The sequence below is a fragment of the Ovis aries genome, chromosome 5 (assembly GCF_016772045.2).
Source record: "Ovis aries strain OAR_USU_Benz2616 breed Rambouillet chromosome 5, ARS-UI_Ramb_v3.0, whole genome shotgun sequence".
NCBI lineage: Eukaryota > Metazoa > Chordata > Mammalia > Artiodactyla > Bovidae > Ovis > Ovis aries.
In genome coordinates, this window is record NC_056058.1 from 50645720 (window position 1) to 50665940 (window position 20221).

General features: G+C 48.1%; 1 protein-coding gene across 4 annotated transcripts; it reads left to right on the plus strand.

Annotated features, from left to right (window-relative positions):
- The first annotated feature begins 1063 nt into the window (after positions 1 to 1063).
- On the plus strand, positions 1064 to 20080 carry DELE1 (DAP3 binding cell death enhancer 1). Of its 4 annotated transcripts, XR_006059972.2 has the most exons (15): positions 1064 to 1162; positions 1832 to 1946; positions 2037 to 2160; positions 3777 to 3924; positions 5443 to 5604; positions 5856 to 5944; positions 6043 to 6139; positions 8847 to 8989; positions 10150 to 10308; positions 10402 to 10494; positions 12886 to 13045; positions 13995 to 14237; positions 14982 to 15507; positions 16094 to 16167; positions 19586 to 20080. XR_006059972.2 is itself a non-coding variant. In XM_004008905.5 (13 exons), the coding sequence occupies exons 1-12, from the start codon at positions 1132 to 1134 to the stop codon at positions 14234 to 14236; spliced, it is 1563 nt and encodes a 520-aa protein (XP_004008954.2). In that variant the 5' UTR covers positions 1064 to 1131; the 3' UTR covers position 14237; positions 14982 to 15557. The 4 variants fall into 4 exon arrangements, 2 of the variants coding, with proteins under 2 accessions (XP_004008954.2, XP_012034046.2); XM_004008905.5 differs by lacking the exons at positions 16094 to 16167; positions 19586 to 20080 and having other exon boundaries at positions 14982 to 15557; XR_009600694.1 differs by lacking the exons at positions 10150 to 10308; positions 10402 to 10494 and having other exon boundaries at positions 16094 to 20080.
- The last annotated feature ends 141 nt before the right edge of the window (positions 20081 to 20221 follow it).

Sequence of the window (20221 nt, forward strand, 5' to 3'; positions counted from 1 at the left end):
CTATAAATGCCTTTTACTCATCAGTCTTCTCAGATTCTAGGATGGTGGCTGACACATGGCTCAGAATTTGCCAAACAAAGCAATACACTTGTCATAACACATGCCTGGGTCTAAAGGTAGGTACCCCCCACTCCCCCAAGTACTCTTTTACCTCAGAGACTTCCACCAACCCAGAAGTCACCTGCCAGGGAGAAAGGAGGAGGGAGAAAGTGTGAGCAACTTACATTTGAATTTGAGATCCTTTGTTTCATGGATTCAACTGTGGGGAAAGAGGATTGATTCTTTGCCCAACAAAAGAATATACAGATAACACTGGCTTAGATTGAAGATAAGAGCTCTGATTAACAGGCGGCCAGGAGGGGGCCAGTCTCCTCTTTGAAAGCAGCATTCAAACCAGAAATTTGTTCCTGTTAAACCAGGAAGGACCAGGGGAGATCACTCCATCTGACCCTATCATGGGGCAGACTGAGGCACTGACAAAGGAAGGGCTCGGCCGGAGGGTACACAGTGAAACAAAGCCGAGCCAGAGCCGAGTTCCCCAGGTGCAGTTTTTCATCTCCTGTCAAGTCGTGCCGTGTCTGCAACTCGAAGCTGATGGCCTTGGGCGGAAAGCTCGGACTACTGTTTTACTCCGTCGCACCCTAAGGCTCCTCTCCTCCACCCACTGGGCCTGGTGTCACCCATCTCTAGCCTCGGGGCCTGGGGAAGATTGTTCCCCCTCGAGCCTCCACGGGGTCTGCAAGTTCGTCAAGCACCACGGAGGCCGCTCTTGCCCCGCTTCTCAACGGTCCTGTTTCTGAGGCGGTTCAGCTTCGCCACCTGCCACCCCGTGTCTCTGTGCGATCCCCCCATTCTTGTGCAGCCAGCAAATGACACCTCTTCCACAGGATGCTGGGGCAACATCCCCGTGCCCTTGTCGCAGTTCACCTCTCCGCTACCCCTAAATACGCCTACACCCCCACTTCCTTTCGCTGATTGCCGTGCTTCCGGCTGGGCTCCCCTCTAATTGGCTGGTAGCGAGCTTCCTAGGGGACTTGGCCACTCGGAGGGCGCCACAGCGGCCACTCTAGCCGCTGTCCCGTGGTTTGGCCTCCCTCTTTCGGCCGCGAGCTCTATGGTGCTGGCGACGACATGTGGCGGCTGCCGGGACTCCTGGGCCGAGGTAAGGGACTTCGGAGCCCCGGATCTTAAAGGGCACCTGAGACTTGAAACAGAGGAGGGTGCGGCCAGGAGGATCAAGCCAAAAGCAATAATGGGCGGTGCTAGAGCGGAGGAGAGGCTGCGTCGTAAGGGGCGGGGCTACAATCTGTGTCAAGGGGTCTTTGGAATTTGAGGTGTGGGAGTGGTTAGTAGGAAGAAGGTGGAGCGTAGAGCCTAGGAGTTGGTGGAGTTATTGGAAGGGGAGGAGCCAAGTAGCCGGAGACAGTGAACAGTCCAGGAAAGATGAGCAGAGTGGGCGGAGCCAATGGAAAGACGCGAGATTTCTAGAGACCGAAAGCTCCAAACCGTGAGCGAGAGTTTGTATTTGAATGAATGGTCGTTTTAGAACAGTGGTTATCAGAAGGGCACTAGAAATCACCCAGGGAGCTTTTTCAAAATAGCTCAACCCTGAATGCTCCTGGTTTGTTTGGTTCTGGGGTGGCACGCTGGAATCTGTTGTAGGCAAAAGATTCTTACGTGTATCCTTGTTAAAGAACCTCTGCAGAAGCAAGTGTCAGTGTTTCCTGGGTTCCTGGTGTGGGGCTCTGTCAAGGGTCAGAGGGAAGACTGGTGGAGACGTCCTTGCCTCAATCCTGTTCATGTGAAAGTGACTGATCCTTGCTCTGTACAGCTCTTCCCCGTCTGCTGGGACCTGGCCTTCGTGGGGTGACCCCCAAGTCCTCCAGCCCAGATGGGCCTCAGGCTACCTCCTCCAACCTGCTGGTTCCTGTGCCCAGTTTTGACAGGTGAGATACTGCCATTCTGTCACCTATGTGCTCCCTGGCCTCCCTCTACCCTCACTTAGGCCAGAACTTGATAGCCTCTGTTACATCTAGGTCCAGGCCCCACTGCCCTGGCCCAGGCACAAGCAGGGGCCCAAAGTCCCATGGATGGAAGGATGCCTTCCAGTGGATGTCTGCTTGTGGCTCCCGGAACACATTGTGGGATGCCATATCATGGGTAAGGCTTCCCCACTCCTTTTCTTGACCTTCATTGTGGATGAGAATGATCCTGTATGGAAGTGTAGCCTAGAAACAAGAGCTAGGGCATCAATGTGCCCACACTCAAAATTTGAGTAACCCATGGTGTTGGAGCATATTTGGGGAGATATTGCTGATCCTGTTCCCCCTTTGCGACCCCATGGACTGTAACCTACCAGGCTCCTCAGTCCATGGGATTTTCCAGGCATGAATACTGGAGTGGGTTGCCATTTCCTTCTCCAGTGGATCTTTCTGACCCAGGGATTGAACCTGGGTCTCCTGCATTGTAGGCAGACACTTTACTGTCTGAACTACCAGGGAAGCTTCTATTCATTCAGTAAACATTTATTGAACACCTTCATTGAGCCAGGCATCTTTTGCTATGCCTTAGGGACATAGCAGAGAACAAGGTAGATATGATTCTTCATGACGCTTATAACTAAATATTACTAAATAGCTAACTTTTCATTTATTAATAAATTCTCTGTATATTATCTTATTTAATCCTTACAAAGCTTTACAGAGGAAATATAATATTCATTTTATAGATGAGGAAACTCAGGCTCTGAAAGTTTAGGTAACACTCTTAAGAGCACACAGCTATTAAGTAGAAGAACCAGATTTTACTCTGGAGCTCATGCTGTTAGCTACTATGGTCTGTACCTTTGTTGCTGTATCTAGTATAGCTTATGAAAGCACTCAGTACACATCCTGGCCTGTAACAGTTACTTAGTAAATATTTATTGACTCTGATCTATAAAGACAGAGGTTTAGTAATATGAGCTGACAGGAGGTCTATCAGGGTAGAATCTTTGCCTCTCAGGTTCTGTTTTTAAGATACTCTAAATGAAGTTGGCACTCACATCATTCTCATGTCCATCATTTCTCATCCCTCTCACTTTCATGCTGTGTACTTTGGGCAGGAGGTTTGACCTCTCTGAGCCTCAGGTTTCTAATCTTTAATTTGGTGTCATCAGCAGAGCTGAGCCTGGAATGTCTCCACACCAAGGGCACTTCTCTCTGGGGATCTGTGGCCTAGGGGCATAACACATCCTGGAGAGGGTGTGTTTTCCCATTTTGTCAATGATATGAACCCTTGGGTGATCCTGCAGTGAGTCCTTCTATAAACTGGGTCTGGATCTCAGGGGTCCTGATGTCACCCCTGAGCTTTGTCACTATTGCCCATGTTTATTCAGTCACTCACTCATGCATCTATTCAACATTTATTTATTAGTGCTATATCTATTAGGTGAGGTGCCTGTATTTACCAGATTATATAGATAGATAAGTCTATATCTATTAGACTATATCTATGGTCTACTAGGAATACATAGGTGAGCAAAATAGACATGGTTCCTGCCCTTGTAGTGCTTAGAGACTAACAGGAGAGACAGACCTTGATGGATAATTGCAGAGATGACTGTTTAAGTACCAGTGTGATCTGGGCTCCACAGGGAAGGTTTGGGTGCTTGTAAGAGTGTGTAGTGGGCAAGCGGCCACAGCCAGAAATCAGGAAAGGGCTTCTCGAGGTAGTGACATTGGGCTGCAGGAGTTGATCAATGGAGAGCTGTGTCCATTATATGCTGTCTTCCCCAGGGCACTCTGGCCGTGTTGGCCCTGCAGCTGGCGAGGCAGATCCACTTCCAGACATCCCTGCCAGCAGGACCTTGGCGAGTGGAGCACTGCTCTTGGTGCAGTCCGCTGGACCGCTTCCTCTCATCTCCCTTGAGGCACCCTTGTTCCTGTGAGTTCTCAGTCCCAGGGACAGAAGGGCTGGGCTGGGAGTTTCTCTGCGCCAGGAAGCATCTCTGGACACACCTCAGGAAAAGAGCCATCAGAGGCTCCTTGCCTTTCCTATCTGCAGTCAGAGGAAGGGGAATGGGAGGAAGTTCTATCCACCCAGGGTGTAGGCCACACCTGCCCCCAGGGTCCTCCCATGTCCTCCCCTCACCTTTCATGGAGGGAGCCGTGCAGGGGTCCAGGAGATTTTAGATTCTAGGTGTGGCTCCCTGCCCCGTTCTCAACCAGTTAGGTTATTCTCTGGTTAGTCATTCATTAAAAAGTGAATCTTTGTGGCGGTGGCTTAGTCGCTAAGTTGTGTCCAACTTTTGCGACCCCATGGACTGTAGCCCGCCAGGCTTGTCTGTCCATGGGATTTTCCAGGCAAGAATACCGGAATGGGTTGCCATTACCTTTTACAAGGGATTTTCCTGATTCAGGGATCGAACTCTGATCTCCTGCATTGCAAGCAGTACTCCTGTGTTGCTGGTGAATTCTTTACCAACTGAGCCACCTTATTGAATGGCTATCATGTGCCATGGTACAGAGGCAGTGCAGTGCAGTGTCACGGTTACAGGTCTGGAGTCACACTGCCAGGATTCCAGCCCAGAACTGCTGAAACTAGTTTTGTGTCCCTGGCCAAATTACTTAAAAAAAAAAAAACTTACTTATTTTTAGCTGTGTTTGGTATTAGTTGCACTACTCAGTACCCTAGAGCACATGGGTTCTTAGTTCCCAGACCAGGGATCAAACGTGTGTTCCCTGCATTGGAAGGTGGATTCTTAATCACTGGACCACTAGGGAAATCCCTGGATGAGTCACTTAACTTTCTTGTGCCTCAGTTTCTTCACCTGTAAAATGAGGAAATAATAAAACACACCCCATAGGTTTCTTGGAAGGACTAAATGAGTCAATACATGTGGAGGACTTAGTGCCTGGCATGTAGAAAGCACTCAGTAAGTATCACTTTAAGTTCTTGCCTTTATTATTATGACTACAATCATTATCAATATTACCATCAAACCAAGTGCTAAGTGCCAGGCTAGAAGAGTGAATAAAGTAGATGCCTTCCTGCGGCTGAAAGAATTCAAGCCAAGGAGAGATTTATGCTTGAGGGATGTGGGTATCAGCAGAAATGTGGGCCTCTTTCCACCCAAGTGGAGGGAAGCCAGCCAAAGAAATGGAGGAGGAGGCATGTGATGGAATATCTCAGGAGTTTCCAGATTCTTCCTTTGGTCCGTAAAATCTCAGGGAGAGCTCAGTCAGTCCCAGTAGGATGAACCAATCCCCTTCTCTCTCTTTTATTTAAATTTTATTTGGGCGTATCACATGTGGGATCTTAGTTCCCCAACTGGGGATCGAACCCAACCCACGCCCCCACGCCCTCTGTGCATTGGAAACACAGAGTCTTAACCACTGGATGGCCAGGGAAGCCCTGAACTGATCCCCTTCTGATGTGACTGTTCTCACTGGCTCTTTCTAGCACTGCGGAGACACATTCTGCCCAGCCCTGATAGCCCAGCTCCCAGGCACACTGGCCTTGGGAAACACAGGCTGGGCCAGGAAGAACCCTCCACTCAGCCTGAAAGCATCTCTTCTCCCAGCTCCTTGAGAGCAGCTAGGCATCAGGATCCCTCTGAGGAAGGTATGGCCCCAGCTACTAAAAGCAGAAGGCTGTGGCGGGGTGGGGTGGGGGTGGGGAATTGGGCAGATGGACTTTTTTATTGCTGCATATGCCAGCTAAGGGAATTGTCATTCTTGTGAGTCCTCATGCTTTCTGGGGCAATTTGGAATTATTTTGGTTCTTGGCAGTGGTGCTGGCTGGAAGGCTGGGGGCATTGGGAGAGTGGGAGAAAAAAGAAATAACACCTTCCTCCTTTGCCCTTTCCCTCGCAGATCCCAGTGACATCAGCTTCCTGCATGCCAGCAGTAGCTTCAAGTCCAAGGCAAAGCCGGCCCAACCTCAGCCCACTGACGAAAAGCAGGTATTGTCCATGTGGCCACCTGGATCCCTATAACATTTCCCGAAATAGGCAGCACTCCCAGGGAACTGTCCTATGATGAGTCTATGTTTCTTCCCCAGGAACAAGAGAAATCAAAAAGTCTTTCCCTCGAGGAGGCCATGACTTCCATTCAGCAGCTCTTCCAGCTCAGTGTTTCCATCGCTTTCAACTTCCTAGGTAACTGGATGGACCCTGCCTCTAGGAAGGCAGATGGGAAAATGGGAAAGATTTGGGGTAGGTCAGATAAGATCAGGGCAGCAAATGGCCTAATAATAACATAAATAAACATGAGAGAGTTTATTTTCTCCAAGGTATGTCGACCAAAGCTGGCAGAATGGCTTAGTGGTGTTAGGGACCTATTCTCAGTCCAATAGTTCTGCCATTCTTAAAACAGGCTAAAGGTCCCATCTGCCTCATATGCAAATACTAACCAGCTGGAAGGGGAAAGGTGAGAAAGCTGAAGAACCACTCCTTCCCAACCTAGCAGTTGCACAGATTATTGTCCAGAATGAAGACTTGAAGTTATATTTAGTCTCAGAGGAGCCTGGGAAATGTAGTCATAGAAATGTACCTGGAAATTCTGTTACTGTGTAAGAAGGAGAAAAATCTTGGAATGATACCTTGAATTTTCTGCCACACTTAGGCAAAGATAGTCTCCTGAGGTTTGGTGCAGGCCCTCAAGTGCCCTTACTTACCCACATCTGGAGACCCAGATACCTTTCAACATTTGTCCTATTCACCACAGTGACCTGGCTTGTTTCAGGCCTTCTCAGACCCCCCAGCAGCATCTCTTGGAGTCTAATGGGCCTGTGGGGGAAAGGCTGGGATTATTCAGTACAGATGTATTAAACAGTCACCTTTGCTAAGCCCTGTTTTAGTTGTTGGAGACACGGTGTTTCACAAGACAAAGTCCTTACTCTCATAGAGCTGTTGTGTGAGCTGAAGGAGAGAAAAACAAATTAACAAACAAAAAAGAGAATTTCAGTAGATGATAAATCTTATGGAGAAAATTACACAGGGGGATGCTTTAGTGACTTGGACAAGGAGCAGCTCTGATTTGGAAGGCCTTGACCTGACTGAATCACAGATGGAAAGATCCTTGACCTGGCTGACAAAAATAAGCCAGTCTTGTTTCTGTTTGGAGAAAGCTTTCAAGCTGAGGGAATAGCAAGTGCAAAGGTCCTGAGGCAGGATTGAATTTTGTTTGTTTAAAGGGAAAAAAGGGTGAATGTGGCTGGAGCTCAGGGATCACCAGGAGAGTAGAAAGAGATGAAATTAGAGAAACAGGCAGGGGCCAGATCAGATCAGACCTCTGAGCGACAGTGGTTGAGACAGGAAGCCACTGGAGGGCTTTTGTACTGCAGCAGAAAGCGGGGCAGTGATGTGATCTGATCTACTTTTTCAAAGATCTCTCTGCCTGTGGGACTTCCCTAGTGGTCTAGTGAGGTAAAGACTGCGCTCCCAATGCAGGGGGCCTTCGTTTGATCCCTGGTCGGGGAACTAGATCCTGCATGATGTAAGTACAGTCAAATTGAAAAAAAAACAAGAAAAAATTTCTGCCTGCTGTGTAGACAGATGTGGATCATAGGAATGCCAGAAGGGAAACAGGAAACTAGCTTGGAGCTGATGGTTAAACAAAATGTGATAGTGACTTGGTCTAGGTTAGAGGCAGAGGAGCCAGTGTGGGGAATGGAGACAGGGTGGGATCCTTCGCCCTCTGGAGTCTTCTCCTCAAGGACAGAGGGCTCTGTGAACCCTTGACAGTGAGTTTTCAGGCAGCCGGGAGGTGACTCATTCACTGCTAGCTGAATGGAACCCAGCTTCCACCTCATTAGCTTTTTGTGATTTTTGATGGGCAGACCGTCTTCTGAGAATTTTCTTGCCCATTCCTTCCTTCATATACATATTCATTTATTCAGCAAGTGCTCAGCACTGTGGCAGAGCACAAAGGGAGCGTAAGCCATAATCATATTTTGCATTTGTATAGAGCTTTCACCCTATGCAGAGTTATTTCTTCTACATTCTTTTTCTGCTTCTGCCTCCGGGATTTTACAGTCTAATTGAGGAGACAGGGCTTGTACTCTCAAAACAGTTTAGTTCCTAGAAAAAGGCTTATATATGAAGTAAGTGCCAGAAGAGTGTTTAAAGCCTGAGTGTGGTCTGAAGATTCTAGGGCAGAAACAGGTTGGGACGGCCTGATGATGGAGGCAGAAAAAGGCATCCCAGGCAGGAAAAACAGGCTTAGAGTTGAGAGTAGGCCATGCCCAGCCTCTTCCCTGTTTTCCTCTTTGTTCAGATGATAAAAAGAACATGGGCTTTGGAGCTGGGATCTCTTATATTATCTCTCACAGTTTTCTCATAAAGCAGGATTGACAGTATCAGCTGTATCAGTTACCTTATGTTGGTGACAAGCAGCCTAAACCCACTTTGGCTAACCTAAGCACAAAAGGAATCTATTGGGATCTATAGCTTCCTGCCAAGGAATCAGAAAGGACAGGAATCAGAGAGGCTCCAGAAATCTAGAGGGCAGTAACTGAGCATCAGTGTCTGCAGAGTGCTGCCATCAGAATAACCTGCAGGGGCTGTTCTCTCTCCTGTTGCAACCAGATCAAGATTCAGATTCCTGAGAGAAGGTCTCATTGGTTGGGAAGAGCAGAGGCACACTGATTGACAGCACTGGGGGGAGGGCTGTTCCCAAAGGGAAAATTAGGATGCTGCTCCCAAGAGAAGGATGGAGTATAGGATGGAAATACTCAGAGGATGGAAATACATCCATGCAAAGTGTCTAGCACAAAAAAGAAAGGAAGGAGCCTCTGGGTATCTGACTAAGGATGTGGGGAAGTTCACAGAGGAAGCTGTGTTTACAGCCTGTGCTTTCTTACAGGGACAGAGAACATGAAGAATGGGGACTACATGGCAGCCTTTTCTTACTTCCAGAAAGCAGCAGACCGCGGCTACAGCAAAGCACAGTACAACGTGGGCTTGTGTCACGAGCATGGCAGGGGCACCCCCAGGGACCCCAGGAAGGTACCGCACCTCCTTCTGCCCCCAGGCTCATGGCCTGTGCTGCATTGCCCATAGTGACCTCCAGAGATGAGCAGGGGCCAGGGCTTGGGAAAGTCCAGCTTCTCTCTCCAAGCCTGGAGGGAAAAATAAATAAGTCTCCAGCTTCTCAGAATTTAAACTCCAAACACAGGAAGGCCAGGGACCTTGTCTTTCTTCTTTGCAGCTATATCCTCATGACCTAGAATGTTACCTTGATGAATGGATTAATTAATTCTAAAATGTAGGGTAGGCAAAGATGTTGTACATAAGAATGTTATTTCCTAGAATTGTATATGATGGCCCAAAAAAGGGAAGCAATTTGAAGTTCCTTCAATAGAGAATTGGTTAGTAACATCTATGTTGGCCTTAAAAATGATGTACTGTATCTATATTTATTTATAAGGGAAGGTATTCGTGGTGTATTACTTTTTTTAAACTAGCAGCTTTTTTTAACAGTTTTATTTATTTTACTTCTTTATTTTTGGCTGTGTTGGGTCTTCACTGTTGCATGGGCTTGTCTCTAGTTGCAGAGACCGGGGGCTGCTCTTTGTTGCAGTGCAACAAAGCCATCGTGGTGGCTTCTCTTGTTGCAGAACATGGGCTCTAGGGTGCATGGGCTTCAGTAATTGCAGCTCCAGGACTCTAGAGTACAGGCTCAATAGTTGTGGCGCATAGGCTTAGTTGATCTGCAGTGTGTAGGATCTTCTCCGACCAGGGATCGAACCTATATCTCTTGCATTGCCAGGTGGATTCTTTACCACTGAGCCACCAGGGTGTAGTGTTAAGTGAAAAAAAAATAGGTTGCAAAATAGTTCTCTCTATCCCTACAAACACGCACACGCACACACATACACACACACACTTAGATATGTGTGTGTGAATACATATATAATGTGTATATATATGTTAATATTACAGCATATGGGGAAGGCTGTACACTAAAATATTAACAGAGAACTATCTTCAGAAGGTAGGATTTCTTGGAATTTTGTTTCTATTTTTGACTTATTTGTATTTTCTGACTAATCTATTGATACAGTGATTATATATTATTTAATTAAAATAATTTTTTAAAACTTCATTCCAAAAAAAGGCAGCCTACAGAGTTCTCAGTTAACTGGATATTTTCCCCTTCAACCCAGGCAGCTTTTTATTACCAATTGGCTGCCAGCCAGGGCCACAACCTGGCTCAATACCGCTATGCAAGGTGCCTGCTACAAGACCCAGGCTCCTCGTGGGACCATGAGCGGCAGAGGGCAGTGTCCATGCTGAAGCGGGCTGCAGACTCAGGCTTACGAGAGGTGAATGCCATTGGTAGGGTCTTTCCTGGGTACTTGGGTCATGTTGAACTAGGCAGTAACCAGGATACCTTTTTCCTTCCTCCTTGACCACAGGCCCAAGCTTTTCTCGGGGTGTTTTTCACCAAGGAGCCCTATGTGGACGAGCGGAGAGCTGTGAAATATCTTTGGCTTGCAGCCAACAATGGGGTATGAGGTTTCCTTATCCAGGCATGATGGGGATCAAATCGGATAGAGGAAGTGATTTGGGAATGGGTACCATGCTTAGAAGAAGGCTGATAGGAGCATTGGCTTTAAGCCTTAACTCTCGCTAACTTGCTGTGTGCCCCTTGAGCAGTGGTGTGCTGATGTCAGCTCACACCAGCGTAGAAGAGTTGACATTAGCTTGAAATCAGCTGTTGGGGGAGCATAAGCACCACAGAATTGCCAAATGCTACACAGCAGGGCTTTCCCCCTTAGAGAGCTAGTTGTTATTTTTACTAGCATACTACTGAGCTGGTCACTTGTTTTCCTCATCTCTAAGATTGGAGTAATAATGCCTGCCTGACCTGCCTACTGCTTCACGGGGTTGTCGTGAGGATCAGAATCTAACTGAGATAATAAGTGTGAAAGCACTTTGTAAAGTGCACACATAAAAGGTGTACCATCACAAGGAATTTAGTCCAGGGAAGTCAGAAGACATGTGAGGTGAAGACATTGAGCAGTTTGAGGGGTAGAGGATGTCTGGTTGTCTGTGAACTAGGGATTGGCATCCAGGTAGCATGACCCAGAGTCTGTTCCAGAGAGCATTAGCATAAATAATAAAAGGAAAAAATGTTCAGATAGGTTCAGGAAATATTGGGTTAAACAGATATTTTTAATGCAGGAAATTTCATAGCTTTATGTCACCGTGAATCACTGAAAAGACATCTGTGGGTCTGCTGTATCCTCAAGTGTCTCTGACCAGTGTATATATTTTTTGAGTTGTATCTTGAAGGACCAGAAGCCCTGAATTAAAGCCAGCAGTGGCCATGTACTAGAATTTCCCTCCATAAGGGCTGCTGCTCCTCTTTGCTTTCTGGCCGACATGGTGATGGCTTCAGTGAACTCTTGGGCATCAGAATACTTCTCCTTTTTCACTCTGTGTTGTCCAAAGTATCTGCCATGGTGGCATGCATGTTCAGTCATATCTGACTCTTTGTGACCTCATGGACTTGCCTGCCAGGCTCCTCTGTCCATGGGATTTTCCAGGCAAGAATACTGGAGTGGGTTGCCATTTCCTACTCCAGGGGATCTTTCCAACACAGGGACTGAACTCACCTCTCCTGCATTGGTAGACGAATTCTTTACCACTGAGCTACATGGGAAGCCCAAAGTATTTGCAGTAGCCATCAAAAGGGGACCAGTATTACCAAGCAGTACCAGCCTCTGTGCCTGCCTTTTCATGAAATAGCTGCAGAGCCTTCCTAGAGCTGGATGGGCCTCGGGACCATATGAGGGACAATCCTGGGGACACCCTGGCCTGTGTTAGTCACCCAGCAGGCCCAGTGGAAAAGTACACAAAGGGATGTGGTATAACATGTATGTGCATAACAGCATGGGTATTTTGACCTTGACTGTGTTCCAACCTGGCCTGTAGCCATGAGTCAACCATATTTATTACATAGACTCTGGTCTACATGTTACAAAAACTTTCCAGAAATTTGACTTTAGAAGGCAGAAGAGATACGGCTGGCAAAACAAAACAAAACAAGACAAAAAGAAGGCAGAAGAGAAATGGAACCATGATTGGGAGACTGAATATAATGAAAATATTTATTACTGAGAGGGAGAGATTACGATGTGGGCAATGACAAGTGTGATAACAATAACGCTAATCTAGACACTTTCCATGTACTGACACATTTAACCACAGGGTTAATAAGGTTGGTGCTGTTATTAGTCCCACTTTACAGATGAGGAGACAGGCACAGAGACATAGACTGTCATGTCTGAGGTTACACAGCTGGGAAGTGGTGAGGCCAAGACTGGAACTCAGACATCTGGCTGTACAGACTGGGTTCCTAATCCCTACCTGATACTGCTAGTTCTCAGCAAGAGAGAGAGAGGACCCAGAGCCAAAGGCAAAGGGATAAAACCATTTTAACCTTTCAGAGGAGGAGGAACACGTTCTCGGTAACGTAGGCTTTGTAACCGTCTGGGCAGAGATCAGGAAGGCATATTGGGCTTGCAGAAGCCCAGCCTCTACCCTCTACCAGGAGAAACAGCTCCTGGCTCTTTCAGGCAAACCTAGAGGCCTGACTCCCCTAGCAGGACTGAGTGCCTCTCGCAGACTTCGCTTCTGCACACCATCCTCAGCAAGTTTCCACACTGCTCTGGCCGGAATTGCTCTGGGTGGAAGGATCCCTGTTTCCTCTGTTCTGGGCCTCTGGCTCTTCAGAGTTGAGACCCCTTGGTCCAGTGAGGGAGTCGGGGCTGGGCCTGACCCTGCGGGGGTGAAGCGCCAGCCTGCTGACTGCTGCGCCTTCCTCCTGCCCCAGCATTTCAGTTCTCAGTCTTTTGTGTGTGTCCATCTGTGTGTCTGTCCGTTTCTTCCTTTAGGACTCACAGAGCAGATACCACTTGGGAATTTGCTATGAGAAGGGCCTTGGGGTACAGAGGAGTCTGGGAGAGGCCATGAGATGTTACCAGCAGTCAGCAGCTCTGGGGAACACGCCCGCCAAGGAGAGGCTGCAGGCCCTCTTCTCCATGGAGGCAGCAGGTACAGACGAGAATCACAACCATCAGGTCCCTCCCTGAGCTTAGTACCCTGCGACAGAGAAGCAGGTGACGGTAGCCTTCTGTCTCTCTGTTACTTCCTGCTCCATTGGTGGGTATGAGCCCAGCTTTTTGAGTTTGACAGATCAAACCTGAGTTTTAACCCCTGCTCTGTCACTGAACTTGGATTGCATGTTCTTGCACCTCTGTTTCTTCACCTCTGAAAACTCATTAGGTTGTTTGTGCCCTTTAAGAGTGGAGTCTGTTTCCCCCAGTCCTGTGGAAGTCCTGTAATCAAATCCCACCAGCCTTCAAAGTCAGATTTCTTGGGGATTCCCAGTCCTTTTGCCAGTTCCCTGGGCTGGGAAGCCTGACGTAGTGCTCAGAACCTTCACAACAGTGGGAGAACTTCTGTGATACAGTTATTTTCCAGTTTGTGGGCCACTCACCTGGAGGGTATGGGATTTAATTTTATTGTGATTGCGTCCCCTTCTACCATCTCATTGCGGCTTCTCCTTTGTCTTTGGATGTGGGATATCCTTTCTTGGTGGGTTCCCGCGTCCCCCTGTTGATGATTGTTCAGCAGCTAGTTATTGGTACTCTCACATGAGGAGGTGAGGGCACGTCCTTCTACTCTGCCATCTTGGAATCAATCTCTGGAAACTCATTGAGGATTAAATGAGACGACAGCCAAGGGCTTAGCATAGCCCTGGCGCATAGTAGGTGTTGAATACGTGGTGGCCTTTCAGATGACTCGTCAGGAGGGACTCTATCCTGAGGCTGCCTCCGGGCCCCAATTTACAGTCTAGGGCTCTGGGAGCCCTGCTCACCCCTAACTCACTCTGGCTGACCTGGTGAACAATGCCAGGGGAGCCAAGTCCTTTAAGAAACCCTTGCTCCAAAGTAGACGTCCAAGAACACAGGGTAAGCACTGCTCTCCCCTCTCCTTGCAGCCCCAGGGCCCAGCGACCTAGCAGTAAGAGGACTGAAGTCGTTTTCCAGCCCCTCTCTTTGCAGCCTGAACAGGAGCCTGCTGGCAGGAGCCTCTTGCCTGCCACACGCCTCAAGCACAGGGAACCTTGGCCTCCTCTGTAGAAGCGGGCATCTCCGAGCCAGCCCTGGAGCCTCCAGCAGGGCCATCCCCCCACACCCTTATCCCTTGGAAAGGAGTCTCGTCAGACTGGGTTTTGGCTAAGGTGAGATAAGATGCAGTCACCAGGACCTCTCACGGGTGCTGGAGGGAGGGGCGGGCAGGAAGGAGGTGAGATAGCAACAAAAATAGGGTGTCAGTATCCCTTTCTGGGGTGGAAATTCCATGGGAGCTTAGGTTTTTGAGCCATTTCAAGTACATGGCTAATAGATGACTCCGATCATTTCTCATAGGCCCACAAATGAGCTGTGGATGTGTTCACAGTCATTTCGTCTATATATAAAAGATTCCTTCATTGACCTGGGGAAAACTTTATACTGAAGGGGCCAGAGACCCTGGTCCTTGCCTTGGCCTTTGTCTTTGAGAAATCACTTCCCTTCCCCCTTGCCTGGCCTCAGTTTCCTCAGGCTCAGACTACATCATTTTTTGCCAGCATCTGATGTGTGTGCCTCCGGTGGTTCACAAGAGGATTTTAGGCAGCATTCAAGCTAATATTTTTTTTATTTTAGTATTTGTATTGTTAATATATATTATAAAATGTGATTAGCATATTATAGTTTCACAGATATTAAAAAATAGTGAATCAAGTTCGAGAAAAACCTTGCAACATTGCATAAAGGGAGCACAGATCCAAAGGGGTGGTTCCACAAACGCCTACAGCTCAGGAAACGCTGAATCATGTTGCTTTTGTTCATCTCCACTAGATCCATGATTGTCTCCATTTCACCTTTGATTTGGAAGGAAGGAGCTTAGTGTCCAAAGGCCTGATGTAACTGTTTGACTTTTTCAGGCCTTCACGCTTCACTCAGCCCTAAAGATGGAGCCTGCAAGTTCTCAGAGAGATACCACAACTTGAATCCCAAAGAAGAGGCCAATTATCCACCTGCCTTCCCAAAGAACCTTAAGTACCTGGCCAGCACAGTGAAGAAGAGGGAAGTATATAAAGACCCCGGTTCTGGCCACATCCCCTCGAAGCAGTGGCCTGACTTGCTGTGTTGTTTCCTCAACTGTAGACCGAGGGCAGCGGTGTCTGCCCTCCGACCCTCCAGGGCTGAGGTGGGACATTTCACTGCGAAAGGACCTTGGTGCGCACTCAGGCCCCAGGAGGCAGAGTGATGCCCTGTTTCCATGGGTTTGTGAGTCATCAGGCCAGGGCTAGAATCCTGCCTCTTGACCCCTGGCCCAGGGCTCTTTTGCACAGTTCTCACTGCAATTTTATGTGAAAGCCTTATTATCGTCCTGCCGACAAGAGAAGATTGAGCCCCAGGAGTTTTGGTACCAGAGAGTGTAGATTTCAAGATCCTCGTTTGTGAAAGGTTTGTGCCAGAAATGGATGGGAGTTTAATAAAAGAGATACTGGAGATTATCTCATCACTCTTGCCCTTGAGTATATTGGGGAAAGCCAGGGAGACGGGCAGGGGAAGCTGAAAGCTGAGGCTCCATCCTCATATCTAAACTCTCCATTAACCAATTTAAAGGGTCTTAAAAGCTTCTCCAAGAGAGAGACATAGAAAAAAATGATTTCTGAGTCAACATTAATGACTCCAATTACTGAATTTGTGCATAGCTGTTCCCTGGCTTCTGGATGTTAGCCCAAGTTCAATAGCAGAGATGTGGTTGCGGGTGCGGGGTGGCAAGGACTGAGGACCAAGCCCCTAGGAACTGTTCAAATGGGAAAGACCACCCAGCCTGGCTAGCTCCACGTGGGGAGGATTTGAGGAGGGGAGTTCTCTACATTTCTCTCTCTGCCGGCCGCACCTCCTCCCACTTCTAGTGGTCTCGCCACTGGAGCCCTAAGCTTCCTCTAGCTCCCGCACCTCCCCTGCCCTTTACTCCCTTTCCAGGGCTGCCCTGAACACGGGCCTCACCCCACTGGTCCCCTCCTGTGGCTTCCTCCTACAGATGGCTCCTTGGAAGCAGGGACTTTTTCTTTGGATTCCAGTATCCTCAGCACTAAATGAGGCCCCGTTGTGCAGGTAAGGGCTCAAGACACACACTGGTTAAAGCTCAGGGTTTTAAGCTGTGCAGCGCACTCATATCTCTGCAAAAAAAAAAAGTCTGTGGTCAGATAAGTTTGGGAAACGCTGCACTAGACATCCCCTTTTTATAGATTCACAATATACATCAGCATATTCAAGGTTCCAAGAAATCCTGCAGTAAAGAACTTGGTTAACCGAGTGCTCCCCTCATAGAGCTGGGCACAGAGCCCAGGTCCCCTCAGATAGCTGGTAAACCTTCCTGGGGCACCCGCTATGTAAAGTGTCACTTCCTGCCTTCCCATGGAGCCCCACTCCCCAGCCTCTTCCCCTCCTTTTGTCACTGGGGGTTCTCTGATTATCAGCTTCTCTGGTCATGCCTGGGGCCAAGGGGCAGTTCAGACAGTCTGGGGACCCTGGGCCTCCTGTGGTGATGGCCAGGTAGGGCTCTCCCTCCCCATCGGTTGTTACAAATTAAGTGCTAATCCAATCTGGCATGCCAGATACAGAAGGGGGATATTTTTAAGCTCCCATTGTGGAGAAGGAAGGATGGAGAGTCGTGAGAGGAATGTTGTCAAGGGACCAAAAATCCTCGGCTGTTCAGTCCCTGCGGTCTCTGTACAGCCCCAGGGGATGGGCTTCCTCGAAGCCCCTGGAACTGCTGTGCTTTTGCCATTAAAATTCCGCTATTAATGACTCATTGTCAGTGCCCTGAAAGGAAATGTGAGGGGAGGCTGGGGGGTGGCCCCATTAGCAGGGCCAGCCTGGGTCCAGATGACCCAGTGTTGGAGCCCTGGTGCCCTCAGCAGTGAGCCCTTTGCCAAGGCTCTGCTGCCTCAGTCTCCTTATCTGGAGATGCTGGTTTCAGAGGGCCCTGCCCTGTGGCTCAGCTGGTAAAGAATTTGCCTGCAGTGCAGGAGACCAGGGTTCCATCTCTGGGTTGGGAAGATCCTCTGGATAAGGGAATGGGTACCCACTCCAGTATTCTTGCCTAGAGAATTCCATGGACAGAGGAGCCTGGTGGGCTATAGTCCATGGGGTCACAGAGAGTCAGACATGACGAACACTTTAACTTTTCACTGACACTGTGGACGCTGTTTGGTTCATTATATTTTCAGTGCAGGGCATTAAGCAAATGTTCAGTAAATTTCATTCAGTGAATGAGTGATTCTATGGATTATCTTCTCTCCACCTGACATCAGCCAGTGCCAAGACTACCCAACACATAGCAATTGCTTTAAAATATTTAAATGATTCTGTGTACCCCTCCCCCCACTGCCATTCCTAGTGCTACTTCTGACCCTTAGTAATTACTCATAAATACAAAATGTTTGTTGAATGAATGTTTCTGATCATGCCTCCTACCCCTGACCCACTATATTGTACCCACTTAGTAGGGACTGGAAAATACTGACCTATTTTCTAGGTGCACACTGTGTGCCAGGCTGAGCCTGTGCTGAAACCCTTCCCGTCCTGTTCCTGTCTTGCTGTGTTCTCTCCAGAGTCCCAAGGGTGGTAGTTGCCATATCCCTCTCATTTCAGTCAGAGGAGAGGTAGGGTCAGTGAGCTGCCAAGCTGAAGTTGGGTGACAGGCAGGGAGGCTGCCTGTCAGTCTCGAAACTGCCCCCGGGCTCCAAGTGAGCACTGCGTTGTGGCGCTGCTAGTGCTGGAGAATGGCTGACTATTGATAAAAAAAAATGTCCCCCTGCGCTTTCCAAATTAAGACGACATTTAACCGAGTGCTTGCTGGCTCGCCTGCTCCTTCAGTCTCCCAGGGGACAGAGCCCATCTTGGTGGAAGATGTTTGAGTATGTCCAAAGCTTCAGCTCTGACATCTCAGCTGATGTCAAGAAGTTTCTGTAACCTTTCCGTTCAGCACACTCAGTTCTGTCAGCATACGCACTGTCTCACTCTCAACTGTTTCTTGGGGGGAAGGACTGACATCAGCCCTTGGAGGGGTTGCCAGGTTTGGGCAAGAGCACCAAGGCTCACCAACATACACCCCAGCCCTGATCAAAGGTCGTTTGCCTCAGAAACAACTCTACCTACGAGTTCTCCAGATTCTGTGGGGAATCAAGGATCACAGTGGTCCTTATCTTATTTAGGTCACAGACCCCTTTGAGAATCAGATGAAAGCACTGTCTCCTTCTCATGGAAAAGTACTCATCCTCCCAATTTTGCATGCTATTCAGCAGGTCTTTAGATCCCAAAGCTCGACCAGGAACCCCAGGTTAAGGACCCTTGATATATCAGAAAGAACATCATCTGAATTTCAGATGTAGATGCTAGCTCTGCCACAAGCCTGCTGTGTGGCTCTGGGCCAGTCAGTCCTTCCTGTCTTGCCATTTCTTTGGCAATAAAGCGTTCAGACTCCTTGTGATTAAAACTGCCTGTCGGTGGAGGTTTAGTGACTTGAGCAGTGCTGCTTACCTTTTTTATAGGTCACATGTTCCTTTGAAAATCTGATAACTCTGTATCTTCTGCCTAGAAAAAAAGCCTGTACACAAAATTTTGCCAAGTATGCAGAGGTTCCAAGGATTACAGATTTAGGTCTTTTGAACTAGAGGGAGGCAGTGATCCAATTGTGAGCAATGGTTCCAGTTTCCTAGGTCATCTCCTCTTCTCATCTCTTCTCTCCATCGCCCAACATCAGCTCTGCACTAAAAATCCACTAGTGATTGGGGGTCAGCACTGTCTACTCCAGTGCTATGATTTTCAGTCTGTTTTCATGTAATGGAACCTTTTTTTTTTCTTCTCTTTTCTAATGAAGTCTTATACCTGGAGCTCCAGCATAGAGAAAAGGGAATCCTGTAGCATTTCTGTACCCACTGTTTCATTTTTTTCTTCCATTCAACAAGTATTCATCAAGTGTTGCCTTGGGCCAGGTGCCTTGCTGGTCAGATTGGAAACCCTACCTGCTTGGTGTCCCCCAGCCTCTTTCATTAACTTGGGGAACCAACTTGCAAATCACAGATCTTGTAAAGAGGTTATTCTGCCCTGGAGTGAGATATCAGAGACCAAGAGACCCTCCTCCCAGAGCTCCTGAAGCACTTTGGGGGCCCCATTTTGTTCATCTGTAAAATGGGATAATGGAATAATGAGGCCTCACTACATTCCAAGTTTGGATGGTTTTCATTATCCCTAGATGAGAGTATGATTGGCGCCTTTCAGTGAACAGTGAACATGTGTTCTGAGCTCTGGAAAAGGACAAAAGGAGAGGCACAGAAATTTTTTCTTTAGTATCAGGGAGAGCCTCCACATTGTCGAGAAGCTGAACAGACTGTTTGGAAACTTCCAGGAAAATTATAAGGCTGAACCTTGGGAAAATACTTGCTGTTTTTTTCATCCCCTCCTCCCCTGGAAGGTTTGTTGCTGTCAGTGTCGATTTCATAGACCCAGTTCACACACTGTCCTGTAGGGCCTGCATTCACTGCTGTGACAGAGGAAGATTTACCCACGATCAGTGGGTCTGGAAAGATGACTTCTGCACCTGAAGGGCTGCTTGCTAAGGAAGGACAGGAGTCTGCAGAGGCCCAGCCTGCATCAGGTCCGTGACAAGTCCCCATCACTTTGCCCTCGGAAGAGCAGAGATATGCAGCCTGAGAAGCTTTGGAAATATTCTTTTCGATATTTTTCCTGAGGGGATTTCAGGCAAGTCCACTTCTGGCAAAAGCCCACCTGTGGTAGCTCTTCCTATCTTTTCCTTGTCTGGCAGTCTAGTGCCAAAGTCGAGAGCATGGGTATTTGTGTTGGACAAGCCTAGTTCCAATTTCTGGCTCTGCCTCCTTTCTCTGCTTGATCTTGGGCAAGACACTCAGCCTCTCCCAAGTCTCATGGCCTTGTATGTGAAATGGGGATAATAACATCTCCCTTCCTCTGGTTGTGAGGAAATGAAATGAAATCCTATTGTAAAGACTTGTGCCTGGCCCCTGTTAATACTCTGTAAATACTCATGCTTTTCTTAGCTTTAATTTTCACCTGGGAAGCGGATTATTTGATACTGTAGCAATAGGGGAGCGAGGGTCAAGTGTACCTATGTCCATCACCGCTGACC

Coding starts and splice junctions, on each gene's coding strand:
- DELE1 (XM_004008905.5), top strand. CDS start 1,132: ATGTGGCGGCTGCCGGGACTCCTGGGCCGAG. Junction 1,163..1,831: donor GCCGGGACTCCTGGGCCGAG/GTAAGGGACTTC, acceptor TGCTCTGTACAG/CTCTTCCCCGTCTGCTGGGA. Junction 13,046..13,994: donor CTTCTCCATGGAGGCAGCAG/GTACAGACGAGA, acceptor CTCTCCTTGCAG/CCCCAGGGCCCAGCGACCTA.